Source organism: Rhinatrema bivittatum, chromosome 7 (assembly GCF_901001135.1).
Source record: "Rhinatrema bivittatum chromosome 7, aRhiBiv1.1, whole genome shotgun sequence".
Lineage (NCBI taxonomy): Eukaryota > Metazoa > Chordata > Amphibia > Gymnophiona > Rhinatrematidae > Rhinatrema > Rhinatrema bivittatum.
The window spans coordinates 301,437,959-301,464,911 of record NC_042621.1 but is presented as its reverse complement, the minus strand read 5'-3'; the positions used below and the strand labels follow the sequence as shown (position 1 = coordinate 301,464,911).

Below are 26,953 nucleotides of genomic sequence, written 5' to 3'. Positions count from 1 at the left end.
ACACACAGCAAAGAGGCTAGAGCAGGGAGCCCAGACGAGCTCGATGCCGAAGCACCGAGGGAACTGCTAGGCAGGGTTATAAAGGAAGTCTGGGATATAGAGTAGACAGGGAGAGAGAACTGGGCCAGCCAGGAGAGCATGCTCGTGGGGGACCTCTGGTGGTGAGGCGGCTGCGTAGCAGCCATGGTGGTAACATAAATATTTTGCATTTTTAATGATTAGAACGCCAAGAAGAGTACTGGATAAAAGGTTCACATAGTCCATGTATCCAAAAGTTTATAGAATTGTTATTACCAGTGTGTCCCTCCCGACGCAGCCTCGTTGATCAATACTTTTGGATACATGGACTATGTGAACCTTTTATCCAGTACTCTTCTTGGCATTCTATATATATATACTGGGGTAGATTAAAAAAAAAAAGCGCAATCGCGTACTTTTGTTTGCGCAGCAGGCGCAAACAAAAGTATGCTGGATTTTATAAGATACGCGTGTAGCCGCGCGTATCTTCTAAAATCCTGGATCGGCGTGCGCAAGGCTGCCGATTTTGGGCAGCCGGCGCGCGCCGAGCCGCGCAGCCTGTCTCCGTTCCCTCCGAGGCTGCTCCGAAATCAGAGCGACCTCGGAGGTAATGTTCTTTCGCCCTCCCCTCACCTTCCCCTCCCTTCCCTTCCCTTCCCCTACCTAACCCACCCCCCCCCGGCCCTATCTAAACCCCCCCCTACCTTTATCCACGGATTTACGCCTCCTGGAGGGAGACGTAAATCCACGCGCGCCAGTGGGCTGCTGGCGCGCGGAGACTCGACCCGGGGGCGGTTCCGGAGGGCGTGGCCATGCCCCCGAAACGCCCCGGGCCGAAACCACACCCCCGGTCCCGCCCCCGAAATGCCGCGTCATCGGGTCCCGCCCCCCCCCCCCCCCCCCCCCCCCCGACATGCCCCCTTCCAAAAACCCCGGGACCTACGCGTGTCCCGGGGCTCTGCGCGCGCCGGCGGCCTATGGAAAATAGGCCACCGGCGCACAAGGCCCTGCTCGCGTAAATCCGCCCGGATTTACGCGAGCAGGGCTTTTAAAATCCGCCCGACTGAGTACTGGCTTTGCTTGTGTGTTTTCCTGGACTCGTGTTTTTAATAATTGACATATATTATCTTTGGGAATGTGCATTCCATATTTATATTTTGTTCTTTCTTCAGTATTCCACCGTTCAGAGTCTGGTTTCTCTGGCTTTCCATTTTATTTTTGTCTGCATGTTTCTGTTTCTAATTTGTAGTCCCTTATTCTGCATTAGGTGAGGGTCTGTGTCCTGCGGGTGTAACTGAGGTGCAGTATTTCTGCTTCCCTTCTGCATTAGGTGAGGGTCTGTGTCCTGCGTGTGTAACTGAGGTGCGGTATTTCTGCTTCCCTTATTCTGCATTAGGTGAGGGTCTGTGTCCTGCGTGTGTAACTGAGGTGCGGTATATCTGCTTCCCTTATTCTGCATTAGGTGAGGGTCTGTGTCCTGCGTGTGTAACTGAGGTGCGGTATTTCTGCTTCCCTTATTCTGCATTAGGTGAGGGTCTGTATCCTGCGTGTGTAACTGAGGTGCAGTAATTCTGCATTAGGTGAGGGTCTGTGTCCTGCGTGTGTAACTGAGGTGCGGTATTTCTGCTTCCCTTATTCTGCATTAGGTGAGGGTCTGCGTCCTGCGGGTGTAACTGAGGTGCGGTATTTCTGCTTCCCTTATTCTGCATTAGGTGAGGGTCTGCGTCCTGCGTGTGTAACTGAGGTGCGGTATTTCTGCTTCCCTTATTCTGCATTAGGTGAGGGTCTGCGTCCTGCGTGTGTAACTGAGGTGCGGTATTTCTGCTTCCCTTATTCTGCATTAGGTGAGGGTCTGTGTCCTGCGTGTGTAACTGAGGTGCGGTATTTCTGCTTCCGTTATTCTGCATTAGGTGAGGGTCTGTGTCCTGCGTGTGTAACTGAGGTGCGGTATTTCTGCTTCCCTTATTCTGCATTAGGTGAGGGTCTGTGTCCTGCGGGTGTAACTGAGGTGCAGTATTTCTGCTGGCTTGTAGTTTTTCTGTGGCACTTTGTAGCAGTGCGGCTTGCTCTGTTAACCTCAGTAGGGTGGTGTATTGGTGTTCTAGGGCATGGTATAATATTTGCATTGCTGCTGTGTCATAGATGAGGCTGCTGCTGTTTGAGGCTGGAGGGGGTTTGTGTTACTTCTCAAAGCGTTTGACAGTAAGGGTTTGCAGTCACTGAGATGTGTAAGTATGTAAGAGAAGGTGAATTGACTGAGTATGCAGGTCTGGGGAGTGATTGAGAGGAATGAAGGTATGTGTGCGTGTGAAAGAATATGAGAGTGAATGTGCAAGTGTCTTTAATGTGTGCGTATGTGAGAAAGTTTGTGTGCCTGCTGCTCCTATGTTCCCTCTTAAGGATTGGGTTGCTGTGAGCATAAAATTGATAGGCTTTTTGCATTAAAGAAAGTCGCGCTCACTGCAACCCAATCCTTAAGAGGGAACATTGATTGTTAATGAAATTTGTTAATGGTAAAATGCAAATAGAGATTTATGCAAAAAAAAAAAAGTAAGAGGGAAAAATATAGGGAAACTTGTAATAGGGATGTGAAAGCCAAGGTAAAAGCTTTTAGACTAGGTGTGTAAGAACTATTGTTTCAGGTCCCTCAGGGTCCAGGCGTCAAACGCTGCTTTGGAATCTGAGAATCCCAATTCCAGATGCAGTGGGGTTAATGACTGTCACCCTGGCTGCCTAATCTGAAGTTCAGCCGTTATTTCTGCTTCCAAGTAAATAATATTTCCCTATGTAGGAGCAAAACTTTTCCCCCTTTCAGCCAATCCCTGGAGTCCTGGCCCATGTCCACCCGCTACCCACGAAGCCTCTGTTAACAAAAAAAAAAATAGCTGTGGATACAAAGGAGGCCCTGTTTCCTGTATTCATATGTGCAGCATATCCTGCATATCTGAGAAGCGAGGAGAGATGACAATTGTAATGTAGTCCGCTGAATCTCAGAGAGAACCCCCGGCATCCATGTGCAAGGAGATGCGTGTTCTTCCTGATGGGCCAGGCCACATCCAGCTCCCCCGTGAAGCACCAGGACGTCAGAGCAGGCACCGCCGTAAGCCGGGCTAGGGATGGAGGGCCTGGGGAATGGCGGCAGGCTGAATCTGGGTTGGGACGAGGCACTTTTCCGGCCAGGAGAGGTTGCCCGGGTCAGCGAGTTTCCTCTGTGGGTGGAAAGAGCCGATTGCTTAATATGCTGGCACTGTTGTATTACAGCAGGAACATAGCGACTGGGAACGTATTTTTGCTGGCTGGTGCTCGGTCCAGGGGAGGTAAAAGTGGATAGAAGTGAGATGCATTAAACGTGATGCACTTAAATTTGTCAGTGCTGAGGCAATGTCTTGTTGGGAGCGTGCACCTCGTCAGGTAACACAAGCCGGCATGGCTCCCTTCTAGAGACCCTGTGCATACCAGCCCCAGTCCTTATATAGCACTGCAGGGCCTCCCTGTGATTATCTGTTTGAAATGTCTTCTGCTTTCAGCTGAACAAGGAAAACAAGACTCTGAAAAGAATCAGCATGCTGTATATGGCCAAACTGGGACCCAATATCCTCACCGAGGAGATCAATATTGATGATGACTCGTCCAGTGAGCCAGAGGCGGCCCTGGACGACTGCGCCTCCCTCCAGTGTCAGCAGCAGATAAAAGGTAGGGTCCGAAGCATGCAGGAGCTTTCACATGGGGGGGATCTTGCCAGAGCTGTTGACTTTCAAGAACTGGGACTAGCAATAGCCTAGTTGAGTGAACACAAACTTGTGATGCTTTTACATTTTCAGTGGGGTGTGGAGACCTGTGCGAGGTTTGCATTTCTGTCTTTCAGTCCTTGGCCGTCCCTTTTCTGGATGAGTGAGCTTAAGGGATGAACATTTTTTTTTTCCTTTATACCAAAATGTTTATCATTCTAAAATGAAGAAATATTAGGAAAAGCCTAGAGAAAGAGAGTGAAAACCAGAAAGCACGGGCCCAAGGAAATCTGTGGGCACAGGAGGAGAGGGATGAGGATCTGCTTTCGGCGTTCCCCATCTCATCCCATCACCCACTGGATCCGTTGCACCTCCACTTAGTTTTCTCCCCGTTATAATGTGAGCGTCGGTGGTGGCTCACTGTGGTAAGAGGAAGGGGCAGATGGGGATTATTACCCGGGCATTCTTGCCTTCACCCCCAGCACCCATCTCCTGATTTGGATGTTGGCCAGCACAGCCCTGCTAGGGCCCGAGTCGTCGAGAGTTTTCTGCTGTTCTTCGTCTTGAGGGGGAACCCCCTCGGTGAATCGGGGCACGGGGGTGTGAGGGGGCGGGGGCCGATGGATGCAGCATTTGTTTTGAAAGGCGGGGCCCAGAGCAAAAATTGTAAAATCTTAATTCTGCTCGCAAAGTATTTATTTATATTTATTTAAAGGCTTTTATATACCGACGTTCATGTATTGGTACATATCACTTCGGTTTACATAGAACTAAGTTAGAAATTACATCGAACAGGAAGGAACAATTAATATGGCTAACTTCGACGAACTTGTAGATAAGATAAGAAAAACTTAAACGTTGAAAGTAAATTAAATTATAACATATAACTTGTAACTTATAACAGAACTAATAGAAGAGCTGAGAAAGACCTTAAAAATTAAAAAGAATTATTACAGATAACTTATAACTTATTACAGATATCAGCTAACCAATAAAAGTTTAGAGTTCTGATTTATGGCCTAACTAACAGTATAAAATCTAACTAATTAAATTACTTTAATTAAATTAATTTAATTAAAGTACTGCCCTGACGCCCTATTTTTAAAAAGGCCGCGCACGTAAATTTCGGGGGTTATGCATGCGGCTGCGCCTTGCACGTGCCGCGCGCATTTTATAACGGGCCCAGCCACGCGCGTATCCCTCGCTACGCACCGAAGTGCCGGCCTGTCTGAAAGGGGCGGGCTGGGGGGGTGGGGGAGGGGTGGGAGGCGGGCCGGGACAGCGCCATTCGCCGCTGTCCCGGGGAAGCGCGCGCTAGCAGCGGCCAGCGTGCGAAGTCTACTGCTGCTCCGCAGGAGCAGCAAGGTAAATAACAAAAAACAATATAATAGCTAGGAAGGGGTTAGGGGTCAGGGAGGAGAGGGGAAAGAGTAGGAAGGTTAGGTAGGGCTTTAGGGAACTGGGGAAGCCCCACTCACATTGCCGTGCGTAGCTTTTTAATCCCACCCCCCCCCCCCCCCGTGCGTGAGTCTCGACCGTCCGGCGCCCATGTGCGCGTAGGAACCCTATTTTGTAACGTGCATGCTGATGCGCCCATGCGCACACGCCAGGAACCGTGCACACGTTTTAAAATCCACCCCTTTATTAGTAACTGGTAAAACCCCCTGTGGGTCTTCGCTCTCTGGCGGAGTCTTGCCGAGAGATGTCAGGGCGGCGCGCCGCGGCACAGTGCCTGCTCCTTGCCTGCAGGGGTTACGCTTACCCGTGCTGCACGTAGGGAGCGAGCTCGGGCAGAAGCAAAGGGTTCCCGTGTACGAGAGGCGTCGTCTCTCGCACGCGGATCAGCGGAATGCAGATTTAATACGTTAAAATAAATAAACTGCTGCAAAGCTCTTACAGTGAAAGGTTTAAACAAGGCCGGGGTGCAGGACACTGAAGGGCCTAAGCATTTAAACAGCGGCGGTGCCCCAACCACACACACACACGTTCAGCGCTTTCCAGGCTGCTGCTTAACACCCGTGAAACACCTTTTTTTTTTTTTGTCCTCCCTCCGTAAATCATTTTCTGAAAATCGTCCTCCTGGAGAGCCCCCCCCCCCTCAGGACTTAAGGAGATCCGTGATGGGTCCAGCTAATGGTCCATGGATCCCAGCATCGCGTCTCCGACAGCGGCCAGACTGAGTAACCTGTAAGCACCCATCTGAGGCCAATGGGAAGATCCCCTGCCTGGGCGACCTCCACGACCTGGCCACCAGAAACCTGCCCAGACCTTTTTTTAATACCCACTTACGCTGTTAACCTTAACCACATCCTCCAGCAGCAAATTCCACAACTTAATTGTGTATTGACCGAAAAAAAACCACCTTAATTTATTTTAAATCTGCTATAAGATCATTTCATGGAGAGTCCCCTAGTCTTATAATAAATAACCCATTCTGACCCTCATGATTTTATCATAACTCCTCTCAGTCATCTCTTTTCCTAAGCTGGAGAGCCCTTCATAAGGGAGCCATGCCATCCCCTCTCTGTACACATTTCTATTTCTGTTATATCTTTGTTTTGAAGGGGCAGCGAGAGTTGCACACAGTTACTTAGGGTACAGTCTCACCATCGATCTATTTGGAGGGAAAATGATATTTCCATTTTATTCTCTATTCTTTTTACTACTAGTACTACTACGTAACCTTTCCGTAGTGCTACATGACATACGCAGCACTGTACAAACATACAAAAAGGCAGTCCCTGCGTAATAGAGCAGATCATTCCTAACATCCTTCGCTTATTTTTGCCCACTGCTCAGTATTGACCTAAGGATTTCAGTGCACTGTCCACAAGTACCACAGGGTCCTGAGTGGTGACTCCCAATACAGAACCCAGCATCGGGTATCTGTGGTTAAGATTTCTCTCTAGGCGCATCACTTTGTACTTGCCCACATTAAACTTATCTGACGTTTTGCAATGTCCACTCCCGCAGCCTTGCCAAGGTCCTTGTGCAGTTCCTCACATGTCCTGGCTACTCTGATTTTTTTTTTATCATCTGCAAGTCCGATCACCTACTTATTGCTCCCTTTGCCAGATCCACACAGGTCCCAGGACAATCTGCTATTTTCCTTTTGTCATTGGGAAAAATGACCCGTTAGTCCTACTTTGTTTCCTATCCTTTAATCAGTTACCAGCCTACAGTAGGATATTACCTCCTATCCAGTGATCTCTTAATTTCCTCAGGAGTCTCTCAATAGGGACTCTGCCAAATGCCTTCTGAAAATCCGGATAGACTATACCGAGCGGCTCACTCTTACCTGCTGATAATTTTAATAGGTTAGTAAGGCATGACTTTTCTTTGCTTAAATGCATGCTGGCCCCTTCCCCGTTAAATCATGTTCAGCAATTTGACCGGTAATTTTGTTCTTAACGATTGCAGCCACCATTTTACCTAGCACTGACGTTAGGCTCAGGGGTCTCCAGTAATCTGCCTCGCCCTGCAGCTCTTTCTAGAAATTGATGTTCCATTGTCCACCCATCAGTCCTCAGACAGACTTGAATGATAGCTCGCAGATTACCAGTAGCAGGCATGCAGATTTGTATCTGGGGTAAGTAACATCAAGTCCTGATGATTTGCTACTATTTGTCAGCTTGCTGTAGCAGCTCTTCCAGTCATCAGAATCATGACCCACAAAATCAGAATATAGGATATGAGTGAGATGGGCTTCACTGCAAAACCTGGTCGCGTAATTGAGAGAGGTTGCTTGTCCTGGATACAACTGCAGAAGTATGTTTAATCTCAAAAGTGAGACTTTCTTTAATTAGTCTACTCTTTGCCAGACTTTGATATATCAACCGGGTAGGCCAGGTATCTTAAGGACACTTCCATCTTGCCGCTAATGATAGTATAGCTGCCATTAATGAAAAAATAAATAAATAAACCAACTCAGAAGTCTGAGGATGTCATCTGAGAGAAAATCCAACAAAACCAACAAATAAAGATATAACCAGGATGGAATCGATCCAGAGGGTGGCTATTAAAATGGTCAGTGGTCTTCATTGCAAAGCTTATGGGGCAGACTTAAAGATCTAAACATGTTTACTCTAAAGGAAAGGTGAGATAAGGGAGACATGGTAAAGACATTTAAATACCTCTGAGGAATCGATGCATAGGAGGGGAGGCTCTACAACAAGGGGTCATGGGATGAAAGTGATAGGGCGTAGACTCGGGCGTAATCTAAGGAAATATTTCTTCACGGAGAGGGTGGTGGATGTGTGGAGCGGCCTCCAGTGGAGGTGCTGGAGACAGAGGCAGTATCTGGTAAGGATTGTAGATAAGCTGTATGATCTTTTTCTGTCGTCATGTTTCAATAACTGAAATCCCCATGCCCCTTTCTGTAATATTTTATTGTACGGAAAATTCCCTCCCAAAATAAATGGGTAGTGGGATGCACCCAGCACATATGCTTATAGCTGCCTTTAAGTTGCGTGTCTGGTACATCAGGCCATATTTTGTGCATCCTGGGTGTGGCGTAAGAGATGATATACAACAGTTTATAACGTAATGACAGAAGACGACCAACTGGCTCATTCAGTCTGCCAGCAGCCTATGCTCTTCCCAATTTGGGGCTGAATCATCCATGAAAGACAGAATGAGCTCCTACAGTTTGCGCTGACATGTTTCTCAAATCCTTTAGCCCGTTTTCATGCTGGGAAACTCTCCTCCTTGGATTATTTCTTTCTTTCCTCTCTCCTCTCCATCTTCCCCAATAACGTTTTGAACTAATCATCCACTTTCATTCAGATTTCTACCAGACGTAGTAGAGTAGTCTTTTTATGTTCCTCCTGCTCTCACACACTATCACCGTTTTGTCTTTTACCGTAGGGGGAGTCAATATTTAAAGCCCGATATGATAAGGTGTACATGTTAGTGCATGGTTGTGTGCACATTTTTTGTGCATACAGCTTTACTCCCAATTTAATAAGGAGTTGAGTGCACAAATCATGAGAGTGACTGTGCGCACAGAGTAGCGCTCCTCCATGCAAATCCCATATTAACCAAGGCGTTAACTGTTACCTCCCACTCCGGAGAGGTGCGGAGGCTTAACTCTTGTTTTGTTAATGCTGGAAACTCCTGGTCAGAGGCAGAGTAAAACTTCTGTGGCTAATGTTAGTCTGTAGGGCTGAACCTGAAGTTTGTGGTGAGGGGAGTCCCCGTACTTGGGGATTTATGCACAGAAAACATTTAAAATTATATAATCAACTGCCTGTCCTGCCCAATGGCACTGTCCAAAGCGATGTACAGTAAAACATGCATAATAAAACACACAATCATACAATAGCAAAGCATATAATTAAAAGCAAACGTCAAGCTGACAGTCACTTATAAATAACCCCCATGCTCCGTAACTTATATCCCAAGTGCAGCCTAAGTGTGCCTCAAAATGGCTTTAACCTTCTCTCTAATTTAAAGCAGTGCACCCTTCTCTTAATGTTCAACTCTAAAGGGGGAAACAAGTATGGAGCGGCAGCTTCTACCTCTTACAGAAGGCATGGGGATTACTACCCTTAGCCAATTAGCAGTATCGCAGTCCGCTTCCATGGGGGGGGGGAAGGGTGCAGGACTGCATCTATGGCCAAGTCCAAAGCAGGTTCAAGCAGCAGCATTTTCTGAATTAAGCGAAAGGCCGCTCACCCTGTAAAAGTGTTGCTGGCAGTAATTTTGTTATGGGTTTCACAATTGTTTCAGTTTGATTGCAGAGCATTGGAGCTACGTTAGGAAATGCTCTGGCTCTTAGCCTGGCCTCTACAGGCAGGTACGAGCAGTACTGCATACCCACTCAGCCCCAGCTGCTGTTTTGGACTGTACCAATGTAATTTTGCTCGTAGATATCTTGAATGTTATCCTGTGCAAAGCCCGCAAAGTCACCAAGATATTAAGTTGTGCTCCAGATCTTATTGGGAGCCAGGGTAATGCTCCTCACACCGGCTGAAATGGCTGCCACGCGTCACGCTGCCGCAGTCTGGACCGCTTGCAGTCTGCCTGGGAGAGCCACACGCACAGACCATTACAGTAATCCAGATGAGAAGCACCCGAAAGCTTGCATCGCTGTTATAAAGACCCGGGAGTTTAACAGTCCCAAGTTTCTAAAACCCCATTCGGATTGCACATGAAGCCTGGCAGTCCAAAGAGAGGTCAGAATCTAGGAAGCTCCCTAAATCCTTCCCCACCTCAATTGAACTAACAATATCCGAAGCCACCCTTATTGATAGAGTGCGGCTCCCCATCCATCAGTGCCATAAGTCCTCAGTGCCTCAGTCTTTTTAGTTTTTACAATTGATTTGCTCCTCGTAAACCACTCAGAAATGTTCGTTAAATTATCATCATTATATTTCATTATTCCTTAATGGGGCCGCGGGTAGAAATAGTGTGTAAGCTTCCTGGGCAGGTCTTTGTGGGCACCTCATTCGGGCCAGCACACTTTTGAAAGCTCCCACTGCATTAACATATCCTTAGCATACTGCGTCCGGGGTGGACTTGGGACCTGTTCTGTCGAGGCCTGAGTGAGTAAAAGTGACTTTCATCTTTAGCTTGGATGTTCAGCCGCCTTTACCCAGTTCTTTTATAGCAGTGTATCTTGTTCAGTCTGCCTGCTCAGGTATAGGTTGGACTTGTGCAGGTAAGTTTAGCAGGTCAGCATGCCAATATCATGCTAGCCGGCTAAATAAAAAAAAAACACTCCGGGAATGCCTGCTACAGGGCCAGGTTTTTGCCTGGATAAAATGTGTGTGTCTTGCTGGCTTTTTTTTTATCTGCAGGAGTTTAGCCGGTTAAAGGGTCAGAGTTTAGCTGGGTAAATCTTTTGAATAGCTTCCCATAGAGAAACAGATCGGATCTGCTCAGCTGAAATCTCGGAGCTGTCGGGGACGCATTGTGAAGGCACTGAGCATTTTGAAAGCTGCCCTGCCGTTGGTTAGTGTCTGTCTGCGAACCAAGCTGCCTGGGCATCGTGAAATATTCAGACGTTTCCTTCCCTGCCTGCCCTCAGAGTGCAGAAGGATGTTCCTGCCTGAAATGAACGTCCCTTTCTTCCAATTTTCACGCCACGCTTTGTCCCGTTTCTCAGCAGAGTCCTTGACAGCTTGGCCCGAGCTCACGTTTATCCAGAAGTTTTTGCTGCAACAGTAATAGGATTGGTTGCACCCCGGATTTTGCTCTGGGTACAGCCTTAACAGCAGATTCCCTCAGGGCGGTGGCTGAGCTCTTGCTTCAGCTGTTCATTACTTGGTCTGCTGTACTCACAAGGCTGAAAGTGCTGCTGGGAGGTCTGGGGACAGAGACCACAAGCCGTTGACTGTTCTTTCAGATACCCTGAGATGTTATCACACGGGTGCTGAACTCTAAAAGTATTTAGTGGATGGGGAAGACATGTCCCTTAGGCCAGACAAGTGCATTAATCAAAATACCCCCCCATGTCGTGTATGCATGGGAGCAGTAAAGCAAAGCAGCGTCCAACACCTTTGCTGTTAACGTGAGAGTGGTGTTTGTGTGTGAGTGGGGAGACGTGCAGGTTTGTACGTCTCAGAATTTGCACTAACTTGTGGTGCTGTTAGAAAGTTGTGAGCCCTCCACACTCCAGCACTACTTATCGTGTTTAGTATTTATGGGGCAGAAGGAGGTATCCTGGAGTGTTTTGCTCAGTGTGAAGGCATCGATTTGCTCCCTTTCATGCTTCTGTGCAATGCTTTGGGCAGAAAGGTGGTGAAAGGGAAAATAAATATGAAAACTTTTTTTTCTTTTCACATTTCTCCCCTTTAGAGCTTCGGGATCAAATTGTGTCTGTCCAAGAGGAGAAGAAGACCTTGGCCATTGAAGTGGAGAGCCTGCGGTGCCAGCTGGTAGAAGTGATGAAGGAAGTATGTATCCTCCGCTGCTTCATACCACACTCTCCTCATTTCTGGCTGACTTGCTTGCTATGCTGGGCTAGGCTGTGACGTTCGTTGCCTACTAGAAAAAATTATTCTTGCATTTAGCAGATCTCCAAGAAACACACATCCTGATTTTACCATTACTCCACTGAGAATTTCTCTTCCAGTGTACGGATTTGGATTAGGATTCAATTACTCGGCTTTCCAGGTCCGAGCTCAAGATGAGTTACAGATTCTTGTACAATTGGTAGGTCCCTGCCTCAGACAGCTTACAGTCTAAGTACCAGAGACAATGGAGGGTGAGCTCCATTGTTAAGGTTAGAAGGAGAAGCAGTGGGAGAACAGATGGTCCATGCGAAATACACACGTATCATCCATTCATGAGGTTACGCACACCCACGAAGTCAATAAAATGTATGGCCCAACAAATGCATATCCCTACTAAACACTAGGAGGTCCATATTCCAAAGCCATTTAGATGGAGAATGTAATAATTCTCCATCTAAATGGCTTTTCCGGCTAGATTCAGCCTTTATCCGGCTAAATTCTAGCCGGCTAGTAAGTTAGGTGGCTAGAATTTAGCTGGATAAGTTAGGGGCAGTCCAGGGGCATAACTAGGAGGACTTGAGTTAGCCGGCTAAGTTAAACATCTAACTCTAATATTCAGAATTAGCCAGATGACTTAGCCAACTAAGGCCTGGATGTATCAAAATGCACTAAATATCGCATGTGATAGAAAAAGGGGCGTGTTTTATGGTAATATGCAGTTTATCGCAATTTGCGCTAATACCTATGCGATGCGCTAAGTTACCGCAAATTGCGATAACTTTTTTGCACTTTGAGATAAGTGCCAGAAGTGTGGTATTTCCTACATACAACCACTGGGGGGACCATGTTTACTATCAGGCCCACTGAGGGGAGGGAGGGAGGGAGGGAGAGAGAGAGAGCCTAGCCATAATGTCCGCACATTAGATAGGCATTTATATGTCTATGGGAGGCCCACCTCGTAACTCGAGGTGAGGTTTAGGTATTAGTGTAGAGGTTAGAGGCCACTTTGACATTCAAAATGAGACGTACGAACAGAACAGTGCTCTCTTGTGGTGATTTGATGACCTTCGGAGTGAGGAAACTCACTCAAAGATGAGATTTGTGCAATGTTCTCTCAACCTATTTGCCTCATCTATACCCCTCCCGGCCTACTGGAACATAACCCATCTCCACTCATTGACTTTATCTCTCACAACCTCAATATAGACATTCATGCTGTCATTTTAGGAGACTTCAATCTCCATGTGGACTGTACCCCCAATACCTCCTCCTGTGAGACCTTCCTCATCTTTCTATATGCCCTTGGTTTCACTCAACTCATCACTTCCTCCACTCACAAAGCAGGCCACACCCTTGACCTCATTTTTGTCAAGTCCTGTATCCACTCCTTTTGCCGCTCTGCCATCACCTTTCCGACCTTGGCCTCAAGTTTTTCCTTTATGCAGATGATGTCCAAATCCTCATCCATATACAAGAATCCCTCCCCAAATCCCTTAGGTTTTGGGAAAATCGCCTCTCTTCCATAAACGCACTGTTCTGTTCGTAGGTCTCACTCTGAATGTCAGTGGCCCCTAACCCCCTACACTAATACCTAAACCTCACCTCGAGTTATGAGGTGGGCCTCCCATAGAGATATAAATACCTACTTAGGATGAGGGCATTATGGCTAGGTTCTCTCTCTCTCACTCATATGCATTAAAGGTGCTTAACGCATCTTTAAACCTTGCAAGCCACCTGTTTTTGTGAACCTTTAGGGGTTTTAGTGCACAGAACAGTGTTACTAGTACCTCACTAGCATACAGCCTGATACAGAAAGGATTGCGGGACAGTGGGTGCTCCTCAGTGGGTGTTCCACCTCTCCTGGGTGCGCAATCCTATATTTAAATCAGGGATCACGCTAAAAGCAGATGCTAGGGACGATTACGTGCCCCTAACGCCTCCTTGGCCCAGGAGAGTGGCTCTGTCGGCGGGTTCAGGAAACCAGTGCTCGATTTTTACCAGCACCTATTTTCTGGACCCGCTGACAGCCATCGGTTAGGAAAACGGACGCTGGGTAAAATTGAGCATCCGTTCTCCTAACCAGACCGGCCGGCACATTCTTATTTATTTTTTGCTTTTGGGGCCTCCGACACTTAATATCGCTATGATATTAAGTCACAGGGTGTACAGAAAAGCAGCATTTTCTGCTTTTCTGTACACTTTTCCGGGCTGCTCATAAATGAATGCCTGCTATTAGTTTTCAGGGGGTTTGGCCACGTATTTTCGAGGCGCTAAACCCCTTACAGTATATGGGGTAATAGACGCCCCTCGAAAACACGCGGCCACCCGCGTGTTAAACAGTGAGCACGGCCGAGTGCACTTTACAGAATCGGCCCGATAGTGCGCTGTGCCGTTCCTCAGATGAGGTAGTGAAGCTGAGGCAACTGTGGAGGGGTGGAGGCGAGAATTTTGTTTTTTTTTTCATAATGGTGAGATCATGAGCATTTTGCTGCTGAAGGTCAGGAAGGACTCTTGGTCTTCAGCTAATGGTGACCACAATGGTAATTTCTTTCTGTGGCATAGGTGGAGTCCAGCTCCTAGTTAGTTGCAGATTGCTGACAGGGTTGATGTGGATTCTTTCTTTGTTTTGTTTTGTTTTTTAGGATGGCTTTGGCTTTCAGTTAGCAGTAGAATGAGCTTCAAAATGCTGGCATTCTGTCATAAAATACTTCTCCTGGAGGTGAATCAAGAGAATGCAGTTAGCACATTTCTAAATGTGCTTCTCATGGTCCTAGAGTAGAGATTAGAGCGAAAATGCAACAGGCAGTTATAGGTTACTCAATGTAATATTGAAGAAGAATTGACAACTCCTTAAACTGTAATCATATGGGTTGTTAGGCAATCACAACATAACATTCAGTCAGCCTAAAATATTTTCTTGATTTCATAATTATCAGCCTTGTGGTGTTTAATTAAAAAAAATTACAGAACCAGCAGTGAATTCTTGTTCTCTCAGTTCATCCAACAAATCAGTCTCAGAGGATGAATCTTAGACATGGAGAAGAGCTCACTACTTAATGTTGATCACACCTCCAGCCCCTTTGACCAGAGCCAACCCTTCAAGTAGTGGAGGTTCACCTGCTTGATGGAGCTACCCACTTCCACTTAAGTCCCTCTGAATGGATGAAGCTGATATTTTATCCTTGCTTCCATTAGGCCCCGGCTGAGATTCAGAACACTGGGCAGCATTAACCAAGGCTTTCTCAGCCTTGCATACGTCATAGGCTCTAAAATTGGAGCCATTAACGTTGAAGGCCAAGTCAAAGAGGAAGCGCCATTGAAATGTGATATTCGCATTCTTTAGCTTAATCGTGATTTCTTTCATCTCCCTCCTCCTCCTAAGGATTATGGGGAACAAATCATTATAAATTTCAAGCTTATGACCTTCCCATGCAAACACGCCAAGATTTCTCACTTTCGCTACAATCTTTTCTTTTAAAGGGAAGTCCCACAAATAGATAACTACATCACATGGCAAGTTATTGTGTTGTGTGAGCAACACCTTGTGGACCCTGCTCTATTTCAATATGAGGAGCCTCATAAGGGACCTGCTTACCAATTCACAGCAGTGCATTACAAATGTTGATAGTTGTTTCACCAGAGTCCTCGTACTTGTCAATTTCAAGTGGACCTCTTATATGGATATTATTTCTCCTTGATCTGCTTTTGAGATCCTCACCGTGCCCAAAATATCTGACTTGGCATTTTCGAGCTACTGAATAACTTTTCTAATTTCTACCATTTGCTCCACTTGTTCCTCAGTTTGCTGTTCGGCCTCATCAGTCCTGCAGCCAATCTCTGATATGCCCCTCTTTAGATCCGACATTTCTAATATCTGCCTGTTAACAAGGGCCAAATACATTTTTGGTTCTTTAAACTAAACTCTGAGCTTGAATCAACTGATTACCACCTGTCATGGCATCTCTCCAACTCCTTATTGGCTGCTTCTGAGCCCAACAAGGCTTGCTTACATGTTGTTGCCTTTGCCACAAAAAATGTCTTTATGTCCGAAGTTTTTCTGCCCGCCACCATATCGCTGGAACAACACGAGCAGAGTTCCACTACCCTGTGGTGCTTCAATTCGATGAAAACAGTTAATTTTGGCTGATTTGATTATTTTTTGGTCAGAGCTTCTCCCTCACACAGCCATCCTGGGTGATGACATCACTTCCTTCTTATTTTATTAAAACTTTTATACCACTTCCTACTACCAGTGGCTCACATGAGGTGATTTACAAATATGTGCCATAGCGCAACACAATAAAATACAATAAACAAAATCAAATATAGTATAGAGATTAATATTTAAAACTCATCCGATCACCAGCGGGGAGAATCCTCAGTCTCTCCCAATAACAGACATAGGGTGGGGACATCTTGAACTGGGTGCCTCACTTCCACCAAATGCGTAGCCAAACTTTTCACTCCAGTTCGGAATAGCCAATTAACTGGCGAGCAGGAACGCCTTGACCTTTTTCCTAAGGGCCAAGTAGTTGGGTTCCTGCTTCCACATCCATGGTGAGACTACTCCACAGCACAGGAGCTGCTTTAGAGAAAACTCTTCATCTCAAATTGAGCTTGCCACATCTCCAGTGCTGAAGGAACTTGTAATAAGTCTCCCTGATGTGAGCATAGCTCCCTATCCAGGATAGACCACTTTAGTCGATTCATCAGAGGGGGCGGTTGGGATGGGGGTGGGGGGCTTTTGCCACTTAACACTCATACAAAGCAAGGATAAGATACTTACTTTCCCTTGGTGAGGCCTCACCTGGAGTACTGTGTTCAGTTCTGGAGACCGTATCTACAAAGAGACAAAGACAAGATGGAAGCGGTACAGAGAAGGGCGACCAGGAAGGTGGAGGATCTTCATCGGATGACGTACGAGGAGAGATTGAAGAATCTAAATATGTACACCCTGGAGGAAAGGAGGAGCAGGGGTGATATGATTCAGACTTTCAGATACTTGAAAAACTTTAATGATCCAAAGACAACGACAAACCTTTTCCGTAGGAAAAAAATCAGCAGAACCAGAGGTCACGAGCTGAGGCTCCGGGGAGGAAGATTCAGAATCAATGTCAGGAAGTATTTCTTCACGGAAAGGGTGGTGGATGCCTGGAATGCCCTTCCGGAGGAAGTGGTGAAGTCTAAAACTGTGAAGGACTTCAAAGGAGCGTGGGATAAACACTGTGGATCCATCAAGTCTAGTGGGCATAAATAGAGAGGAGGCAGCAAACACTGCACGGAGCGGCAGTAGCCACTGAGGCATTCACGGAGTGGGATGCCAGTGGCCAGTAGTTGGTGTTCCACCTTCAGGCAGCAAAACACTGCACGGAGCGGCAGTAGCCACTGAGGCATTCACGGAGTGGGATGCCAGTGGCCAGTAGTTGGTGTTCCACCTTCAGGCAGCAAAACACTGCACGGAGCGGCAGTAGCCACTGAGGCATTCACGGAGCGGGATACCAGTGGCCAGTAGTTGGTGTTCCACTTTCATGCAACAAAACACTGCACGGAGCGGCAGTAGCCACAGAGGCATTCACGGAGCGGGATGCCAGTGGCCAGTGGTTGGTGTTCCGCCTTCACAGAGGGCTGCCATCTCAAAAAAAATAAAAAAAAACCAAACAAGCAAACAAAACAGGGGTGGGTAAGGGGCAGGGGTGTGGCCTGCTGGTTGCGGCAGTTGCTACCCCTGATTGAGCTGGATGTTCACTAGGATGGCGCTGTTCTCTGCATTGGTGGAGGGGTGGAAGGGAATTGGGGCCGGAGGGTGCTGGAAGCCAATAGAGACGGGTGGGAGGGAGAAAAAAATGGATAAACTGCGTAGCTTGCTGGGCAGACTGGATGGGCCGTTGGTCTTCTTCTGCCGTCACTTCTATGTTTCTATGTAATCACTGGGGTGCAATGCAGCTTGTGCAGTACTGGCAGAGAGCTCGCTTTACCTATGGCTGACAGACAGTGAGTAGTACTCTGAAGAGAGAGGTGTGATAAGTGGAGTTCCACAAGGATTGGTTCTGTTCACTATCTTTGTGAGTGATATTGAGGGAGTTAAAAAGCCACTTGTCTTTTTGCTGTTGACACTAAGATCTGCAAAAGAAGTGGACCCCCCCCTGAAAGAGTAATGAGAATGAAAAGGGATCTAAGAAAGCTCAAGGAGTGGTCAAAGGTTTGGCAGCTGGGATTCAAGGCCAAGAAGTGCAGAGTGGTGCATTTGGGGTGCGGCAATCCGAAGGAGCTGTGTGCGACGGAGGGGTGAAAGATGTGTATAGTGCAGGAGCAAGACCTCAGGGTAATAGCACCCGACGATCTAAAGGCAGCAAAGGTTAAGGCGGTGGCGAAGGCCAGAGGGATGCTGGACTACATAGAAAAGAGGCATAAGTAGGAGGAAAAAGGAGGTGGTGAGGCCTCACCTGGAGTACTGCGTTCAGTTCTGGAGACCGTATCTCAAACATGATAGAGACAGGATGGAGGTGGTCCAGAGAGATGCAACCAAAATGGTGCAAGTCTGCACCAGAAGACTTCTAAGGTGAGACTGAAAGACCTAACTGTGTACACGTTGGAGAGAAGAGACAGGGGAGATATGGTACAGACTTGATGATGCACAAAAATCAAATCTCTTCCGATGGAAAAGAATTTATAAAACTAGTGGTCATGAAATGAAACTCCCAGGGAAGACTCAGGAAATATTTCTTCACATCTCCAGTGCAAGGAGGTGAAGACAAGAACTGTAATGGAATTCAGAAGGCATGGGACAAACACAGAGGATCCCTACTGGTTAGAAAATAGAAATGAAATGGGGTAACCTCTGTCACACTTAAAGTTTATATTTCTGCATAGGGGTAGCCTATATGGAGAGGCAGTTACAACTATAAAAAAAACTTGCTGGGCAGACTGGATGGACCATTTTGATCTTTATCTGTCATCATTTATTAGGTTACTATATGTTACTCTGACCACCGTGGGCACGATATTTTATAGAATCTGCTGCCTATGAATCAACTTCTCTGAAAGGCCAACAATACAACGCAATGCTTTAGTCAGTTGAGCTTATTTACCAATGCGTGCATAACAGATCTTATGAACATAAGATCTACAAAAGCTCTTTGTTGCCTAACCAGCCTCGGGTTTATAAAGTCTCCTGTTACCACAGTGGACTGAGCTTCTAAAATCAAATTTTATACCGATGTTTCTCATCTCTTCTGAAAAAGTAATAGGACTTCTTCAGTCATAGGAGTAAGCTGCACGTTCTGCCAGTCCATCTCCCTAGTACATAATAGGTCGGTTTTCTCTTAGCCAGACCACCCCCATCACTCAGACAGGATCCTTACCCCATGGGTACAACCAAATGAATGTCATCGACATATGGAAAATATAAAAAGAAAAAGCTGAAAGATCAAATAATTCTCCCCAGGGGGTACCAGAAAAATAAAAAGGAGGTAGGAGCCTTGTGGCACTCCATATCCTAAACCTCTAGCTGCCGAAGTAGAGCCATTTATCCTGACTGTATGTACTGTCCTCGAGAGAAAGGAGTCTATCCACTGTAGAACTGCGTATGCCAGTGCATGCACCTATCTAATACAATATTGTGATCAACTGTTACATTTGACCGGCTGTGAGCAGACCCTGCAACCAGCTGCACTTACCCTGATACTGCCAACACCGCTTCACAGCTAGGATGCCACCCGCTGCTGGCCACCACCAAGAGCAGCATGGGATGCTGCCATTCTGCACCATCTCTGGCCCTCCCTAGGCACATGCGTGCCCAACCTGTTTAAAGGGCCCGTGGCGGGAAAGCAAGCCTAGTGCCCTCTGATGACATCACTTACTCCCTATTACTCAAGACGCCTTCAGAATAGCAGCAGTCACCTCAGCAACAGTTCTTCTTCCTTGCCTGTAGTACATGTTGCTTGCCTTATCCAGACCTTGTCTTGTCCAAACCTTGCCTTGTCCAACCTTGCCCTCTTCCTGTCCTTGCCCTGTCTGGCTGCTAGTCTTGTCTTGCCATGCTTTGTCTGTCTTGTCTTGTCCCTCAGAGTCTTGTCTGTCTTGGCTTGATTCTCCAGCTCTGACCTTTGCTTTGGACCTTGATTTCTCCTTTGCTTGCTGCCTAGACTTGACCTTGACTCGAACTCTAACAACGCCCTGCTTGCTGCCTGCCCTCGCTCTCGGCCTGTCTCTGGGATCGCCAGCCGGCCCCTGGAACCCAAGGGCTCATCCTGGGGAATAGGGCTAGTTTTGGCGAAGCTCCAGCCTGTCCCAAACTAGGGTGTGTTTACCAGCTGTCGGCAGGGGCCTAGTAGGTTCTCCTACTAGGCTGTATCGACCTTGCCACAATACAAGGGCTCACAATGCTTACATCAACCAGCTGAAATGCACTGCATAGGTCCAGAAAGTTTGGGCTGAAGTCCATGTGTACTTTGTGTATGCACATTTTTTCTCTCATGCTGCTGAAAATTACCCTTACAAAGACACAGAAGCAGACAAATGCATACAAATCTGCAGGGCGTGCACACAGAGCAGCACAAAAAAACAGGTAATTCTGCTGGTTATATTCATGATATGAGATGAAATGGTTGAAACTGCACTTCATTGGGAGCCTTTAAATATTTCTTAGAGACCAAGCTGAATCATACCATCGGTTAGAATTACGAGACCTGATGCATTGTCGCATCTGGACCCCAGCCTGCCCTCATGCCAATCGGACCCTGGAGTTCTGCTTTCCTGCATCGCAGCACTGCCTCCCAGCTAGGGAACCAGTCCCTTAGCAACGCCGTTAAGTGCTTCCAAAGCCGTGGAGGGCTATCAGAAGAAGGAATGTCGTACTTAGGAAGGGCAGTCTCCATTTCTTTGTGTCTCAACAATGGCTTCTAAATATAGCCCTGGGCTTAGCCGAGCGCTGTGCTTTAACCACGTTTCACTAGCAACTTTGGGAGCCGAGGAGGTGCATGCAGGCGAGGACTGGGGAGGAACCTTGCATTGTCCAGCTCCAGCAGTGGCTTCGGGGCTTGCTGGCTGTGTTTTGTGATGGTCTGACAGGCCTCACGCATGCCAAGGACATTTTCCAGTGGAAGCAGTCTTCACCATGCATTCTTTAGTCCTGCTCAAGTGAGGGGTTTCCCTCTTTTCCTGAGGCAGAATCTGCTGACGCGCAAGTCTCTCTTGGTGTGCTTACAGGCTACTTATCTCAGAAATGAATAGCAGTGGCCTTGCTTTTAAGCCTTGAAGCAATGAAACGGTGGCACTCAAAATGCATCTTTTTCTTTTACATTTTGCTTTCTTGGTCTTTGGGTGGATGACGTGTGTGGGCAGGATGGGGACTCGTCTGAGGAGGACAGCTGTGAACCCCTCCTCAGTACGCGTGATGAAAAGAGCTGTGTGGACCCCAAGAGGCAAAGGACAGTATTATCCCGCACGTGCATGGTAATGTGTTAAGAAGACAAACCGAGACCTCCTCATTACATAACAGAATAATTGAGAGAGAATGACAGGAGAGCCTAAGGATTCCAATCTGCAGGACAGTCTGAGGATGGGTGCAGAGTTGTTTTTTCGGTAATTGGTTCAACCATGTGGTGATAATTGGGGTATTTTTATAGCCATTTGTTTTTTGAAGCACTGCCAATAAATAAAGGGGAAGGTGCAATTTGGATTCTAATTGGATGCAAGCCCAGGTTTAGGCATAGGCAGCATGAGCAATAGCCAGATTTTAAAGGTGCCCAATATCTAGGCCAGTATCTGCTTGCTTTAGGACCATGTGCTGGCTACTCTGTCTGTGTGCCCCAAAATCTTAAGCATAGCCCTGATTTGATGGCTTTCTGAGGGTTTCAGCTGACTAGACTGTATAACCTTTATCGAAATTAAGAACATTAGAATATAAGAAATTGCCATGCTGGGTCAGACCAAGGCCATAACCTAGAATTATCGTCCCATTTACTGTACACAGACTAGATAGGTGCTCTGTTTCTGTACCTCTTACATGGGCTCTGTACAACAGATAAGTACAACGAATCCCATCTCTGAAAGGGACCAAAGGTTATTCCTTTCTGAGGCAGCTTGCATTTTATTTATTTATTTATTTGGATGGACCCTGTGACATGGTCAGCAGCTGTCTGTGTGCTTGAAGTTGCTGTCCTAATTGGCAGCACAATCTGCAGTCTGTCTAGAAATCAGTGATCGAATGGGCAGGACATTGAAATTTGTGTAGGGAAGCTTGCACTGCTGCCGCCTGTGCTGTTTCTGCTCTGTGGGGTTTGTGTGCGTGTGAGGGAAGCTTGCACTGCTGCTGCCTGTGCTGTTCCTGCTCTGTGGGGTTTGCGCGCACACGAGGGAAGCTTGCACTGCTGCTGCCTGTGGGGTTCCTGCTCTGTGGGGTTTGCGCGCACACGAGGGAAGCTTGCCCTGCTGCTGCCTGTGCGGTTCCTGCTCTGTGGGGTTTGTGTGCGTGTGAGGGAAGCTTGCACTGCTGCTGCCTGTGCTGTTCCTGCTCTGTGGGGTTTGTGTGCGTACGAGGGAAGCTTGCACTGCTGCTGCCTTTGCTGTTCCTGCTCTGTGGGGTTTGTGTGCGTACGAGGGAAGCTTGCCCTGCTGCTGCCTGTGCGGTTCCTGCTCTGTGGGGTTTGTGTGCGTACGAGGGACGCTTGCACTGCTGCTGCCTGTGCTGTTTCTGCTCTGTGGGGTTTGTGTGCGTGTGAGGGAAGCTTGCACTGCTGCTGCCTGTGCTGTTCCTGCTCTGTGGGGTTTGTGCGCACACGAGGGAAGCTTGCACTGCTGCTGCCTGTGCTGTTCCTGCTCTGTGGGGTTTGTGCGCACACGAGGGAAGCTTGCACTGCTGCTGCCTGTGCTGTTCCTGCTCTGTGGGGTTTGTGTGTGCGTGAGGGAAGCTTGCACTGCTGCTGCCTGTGCTGTTTCTGCTCTGTGGGGTTTGTGTGCGTGTGAGGGAAGCTTGCACTGCTGCTGCCTGTGCTGTACCTGTTCTGTGGTGGGGCAGTGTGTGTGTGTGAGGGAAGCTTGCACTGCTGCTGCCTGTGCTGTACCTGTTCTGTGGTGGGGCAGTGTGTGTGTGTGAGGGAAGCTTGCACTGCTGCTGCCTGTGCTGTACCTGTTCTGTGGTGGGGCAGTGTGTGTGTGAGGGAAGCTTGCACTGCTGCTGCCCGTGCTCTACCTGTCCTGTGGTGGGGCAGTGTGTGTGTGTGAGGGAAGCTTGCACTGCTGCTGCCTGTGCTGTACCTGTTCTGTGGTGGGGCAGTGTGTGAGGGAAGCTTGCCCTGCTGCTGCCTGTGCGGTTCCTGCTCTGTGGGGTTTGTATGTGTACGAGGGAAGCTTGCACTGCTGCTGCCTGTGCTGTTCCTGCTCTGTGTGTGGTTGGGGGGGGAGGAATCTTGCACTGATGCTGCCTGTGCTGTTCCTGCTCTGTAGTGGGGCAGTGTGTGTGTGTGTGTGTGTGTGTGTGTGTGTGTGTAAGTTAGTAAGGGAGAGAGAAGTTTGTATTGCTGCAGTCTGTGCTGTTCCTATTCTGTAGTGGGGCCGTGTGTGTGTGTGTAAGAGAGAGAGGGAAGTTTGTATTGCTGCAGTCTGTGCTGTTCCTATTCTGTAGTGGGGCAGTGTGTGTGTGTGTAAGAGAGAGAGAGAGAAGTTTTTATTGCTGCAGTCTGTGCTGTTCCTATTCTGTAGTGGGGCCGTGTGTGTGTGTGTGTAAGAGAGAGAGAGAGAAGTTTTTATTGCTGCAGTCTGTGCTGTTCCTATTCTGTAGTGGGGCAGTGTGTGTGTGTGTGTGTGTGTGTGTAAGAGAGAGAGAAGTTTTTATTGCTGCAGTCTGTGCTGTTCCTATTCTGTAGTGGGGCAGTGTGTGCGTGTGTGTGTGTGTGTGTAAGAGAGAGAGAAGTTTTTATTGCTGCAGTCTGTGCTGTTCCTATTCTGTAGTGGGGCAGTGTGTGTGTGTGTGTGTAAGAGAGAGAGGGAAGTTTGTATTGCTGCAGTCTGTGCTGTTCCTATTCTGTAGAGGGGCAGTGTGTGTGTGTGTGTGTAAGAGAGAGAGGGAAGTTTGTATTGCTGCAGTCTGTGCTGTTCCTATTCTGTAGTGGGGCAGTGTGTGTGTGTAAGAGAGAGAGGGAAGTTTGTATTGCTGCAGTCTGTGCTGTTCCTATTCTGTAGTGGGGCTGTGTGTGTGTGTGTGTGTGTGTGTGTAAGAGAGAGAGATGGTTTTATTGCTGCAGTCTGTGCTGTTCCTATTCTGTAGTGGAGCAGTGTGTGTGTGTGTGTGTGTGTAAGAGAGAGAGGGAAGTTTGTATTGCTGCAGTCTGTGCTGTTCCTATTCTGTAGAGGGGCAGTGTGTGTAAGAGAGAGAGGGAGACGTTTCTATTGCTGCAGTCTGTGCTGTTCCTATTCTGTAGTGGGGCAGTTTGTGTGTGTGTAAGAGAGAGAGAGAAGTTTGTATTGCTGCAGTCTGTGCTGTTCCTATTCTGTAGTGGGGCAGTGTGTGTGTGTGTAAGAGAGAGAGAAGTTTGTATTGCTGCAGTCTGTGCTGTTCCTATTCTGTAGTGGGGCAGTGTGTGTGTGTGTGTGTAAGAGAGAGGGAAGTTTGTATTGCTGCAGTCTGTGCTGTTCCTATTCTGTAGTGGGGCAGTGTGTGTGTGTGTGTGTGTGTGTGTGTAAGAGAGAGAGGGAAGTTTGTATTGCTGCAGTCTGTGCTGTTCCTATTCTGTAGTGGGGCAGTGTTTGTGTGTAAGAGAGAGGGAAGTTTGTATTGCTGCAGTCTGTGCTGTTCCTATTCTGTAGTGGGGCAGTGTGTGTGTAAGTAAGTAAGAGAGAGAGAAGTTTGTATTGCTGCAGTCTGTGCTGTTCCTATTCTGTAGTGGGGCAGTGTGTGTGTAAGTAAGTAAGAGAGAGAGAAGTTTGTATTGCTGCAGTCTGTGCTGTTCCTATTCTGTAGTGGGGCAGTGTTTGTGTGTGTGTGTGTTTGTGTAAGAGAGAGAGAGGGAAGTTTTTATTGCTGCAGTCTGTGCTGTTCCTATTCTGTAGTGGGGCAGTATGTGTGTGTAAAAGAGAGAGAAGTTTGTATTGCTGCAGTCTGTGCTGTTCCTATTCTGTAGTGGGGCAGTGTGTGTGTAAGTAAGTAAGAGAGAGAGAAGTTTGTATTGCTGCAGTCTGTGCTGTTCCTATTCTGTAGTGGGGCAGTGTGTGTGTGTGTGTGTGTGTGTGTGTGTGTGTGTAAAAGAGAGAGAGAGAGAGAAATTTGTATTGCTGCAGTCTGTGCTGTTCCTATTCTGTGGTGGGGCAGTGTGTGTGTGTAAGAGAGAGAGGGAAGTTTGTATTGCTGCAGTCTGTGCTGTTCCTATTCTGTAGTGGGGCAGTATGTGTGTGTGTGTGTATGTGTAAGAGAGAGAGAGGGAAGTTTTTATTGCTGCAGTCTGTGCTGTTCCTATTCTGTAGTGGGGCAGTATGTGTGTGTAAGAGAGAGAGAAGTTTGTATTGCTGCAGTCTGTGCTGTTCCTATTCTGTAGTGGGGCAGTGTGTGTGTGTAAGAGAGAGAGAGAGAGAAGTTTGTATTGCTGCAGTCTGTGCTGTTCCTATTCTGTAGTGGGGCAGTGTGTGTGTGTGTGTAAGTAAGTAAGAGAAAGAGAAGTTTGTATTGCTGCAGTCTGTGCTGTTCCTATTCTGTAGTGGGGCAGTATGTGTGTGTAAGAGAGAGAGAAGTTTGTATTGCTGCAGTCTGTGCTGTTCCTATTCTGTAGTGGGGCAGTGTGTGTGTGTGTGTGTGTGTAAGAGAGAGAGAGAGAGAAGTTTGTATTGCTGCAGTCTGTGCTGTTCCTATTCTGTAGTGGGGCAGTGTATGTGTGTAAGAGAGAGAGAGAAGTTTGTATTGCTGCAGTCTGTGCTGTTCCTATTCTGTAGTGGGGCAGTGTGTGTGTGTGTGTAAGAGAGAGAAGTTTTTATTGCTGCAGTCTGTGCTGTTCCTATTCTGTGGTGGGGCAGTGTGTGTGTGTAAGAGAGAGAGGGAAGTTTGTATTGCTGCAGTCTGTGCTGTTCCTATTCTGTAGTGGGGCAGTATGTGTGTGTGTGTGTGTGTAAGAGAGAGAGAGGGAAGTTTTTATTGCTGCAGTCTGTGCTGTTCCTATTCTGTAGTGGGGCAGTATGTGTGTGTAAGAGAGAGAGAAGTTTGTATTGCTGCAGTCTGTGCTGTTCCTATTCTGTAGTGGGGCAGTGTGTGTGTGTGTGTGTGTGTGTGTGTGTGTAAGAGAGAGAAGTTTTTATTGCTGCAGTCTGTGCTGTTCCTATTCTGTAGTGGGGCAGTGTGTGTGTGTGTGTAAGAGAGAGAGAGAGAGAAATTTGTATTGCTGCAGTCTGTGCTGTTCCTATTCTGTGGTGGGGCTGTGTGTGTGTGTGTGTGTGTGTGTAAGAGAGAGAGAAGTTTGTATTGCTGCAGTCTGTGCTGTTCCTATTCTGTAGTGGGGTAGTGTGTGTGTGTGTGTGTGTGTGTGTAAGTGAGAGAGCGAGAGAAGTTTGTATTGCTGCAGTCTGTGCTGTTCCTATTCTGTAGTGGGGCAGTGTGTGTGTGTAAGAGAGAGAGAGAGAGAAGTTTGTATTGCTGCAGTCTGTGCTGTTCCTATTCTGTAGTGGGGCAGTGTGTGTGTGTAAGAGAGAGAGAGAGAAGTTTGTATTGCTGCAGTCTGTGCTGTTCCTATTCTGTAGTGGGGCAGTGTGTGTGTGTGTGTGTGTGTGAGAGAGAGAGAGAGAGAGAGCTGTGGCTGTGGATGGTTGGGTTATAGGCTCGCACTGCTGCTGCTGCTACCTCTACTGTATGCCCTGGAATAAATGAAAGACTTCCAGATGCAGTGTTGCCTAGCGGGCACATTTCACCAATGCTAAAATAACTTTTTATAATCTCTTATGGATTTACATAGTTCCATTAGTTTCAGCATTGCTCTTTGTGTGTTCATTTCCAGGTAAATAAAGCAAAGCAGGAGAATGGTATTCTCACATCCGAAGTTCTGGAGCAGAGAAAGCTCTTGGAGAAATGCAATCGAGGTATTGCCCCCGTTCCAGAAATATATTGTGTTTAGGAAGCGAGGGAGCCACTTTAATCCCGCATGGTCGTTGTGCTGAGGGATGTGTAGCGGGCAGGTTTAATTTCCAGTTGCCCAAGTTGTTTGGAATAAACTGAAGCATGCATGGTTGTGGGGGTTTTTTTTTCTTTTTTAAATTCCAGTTCAGCTTTGCTGA

General features: G+C 47.3%; 1 protein-coding gene across 3 annotated transcripts in view; it reads left to right on the top strand.

Moving 5' to 3' along the window:
- The window catches only part of SHTN1 (shootin 1), a 237,435-nt gene that overhangs the window by 115,417 nt on the left and 95,065 nt on the right, over nucleotides 1-26,953 (top strand). For all 3 annotated transcript variants that reach the window (XM_029610484.1, XM_029610482.1, XM_029610483.1), the window contains exons 5-7: nucleotides 3,546-3,711; nucleotides 11,547-11,644; nucleotides 26,677-26,758. In XM_029610484.1, the coding sequence (XP_029466344.1) occupies nucleotides 3,546-3,711; nucleotides 11,547-11,644; nucleotides 26,677-26,758 (346 nt within the window). The remainder of the gene's footprint in view (nucleotides 1-3,545; nucleotides 3,712-11,546; nucleotides 11,645-26,676; nucleotides 26,759-26,953) is intronic.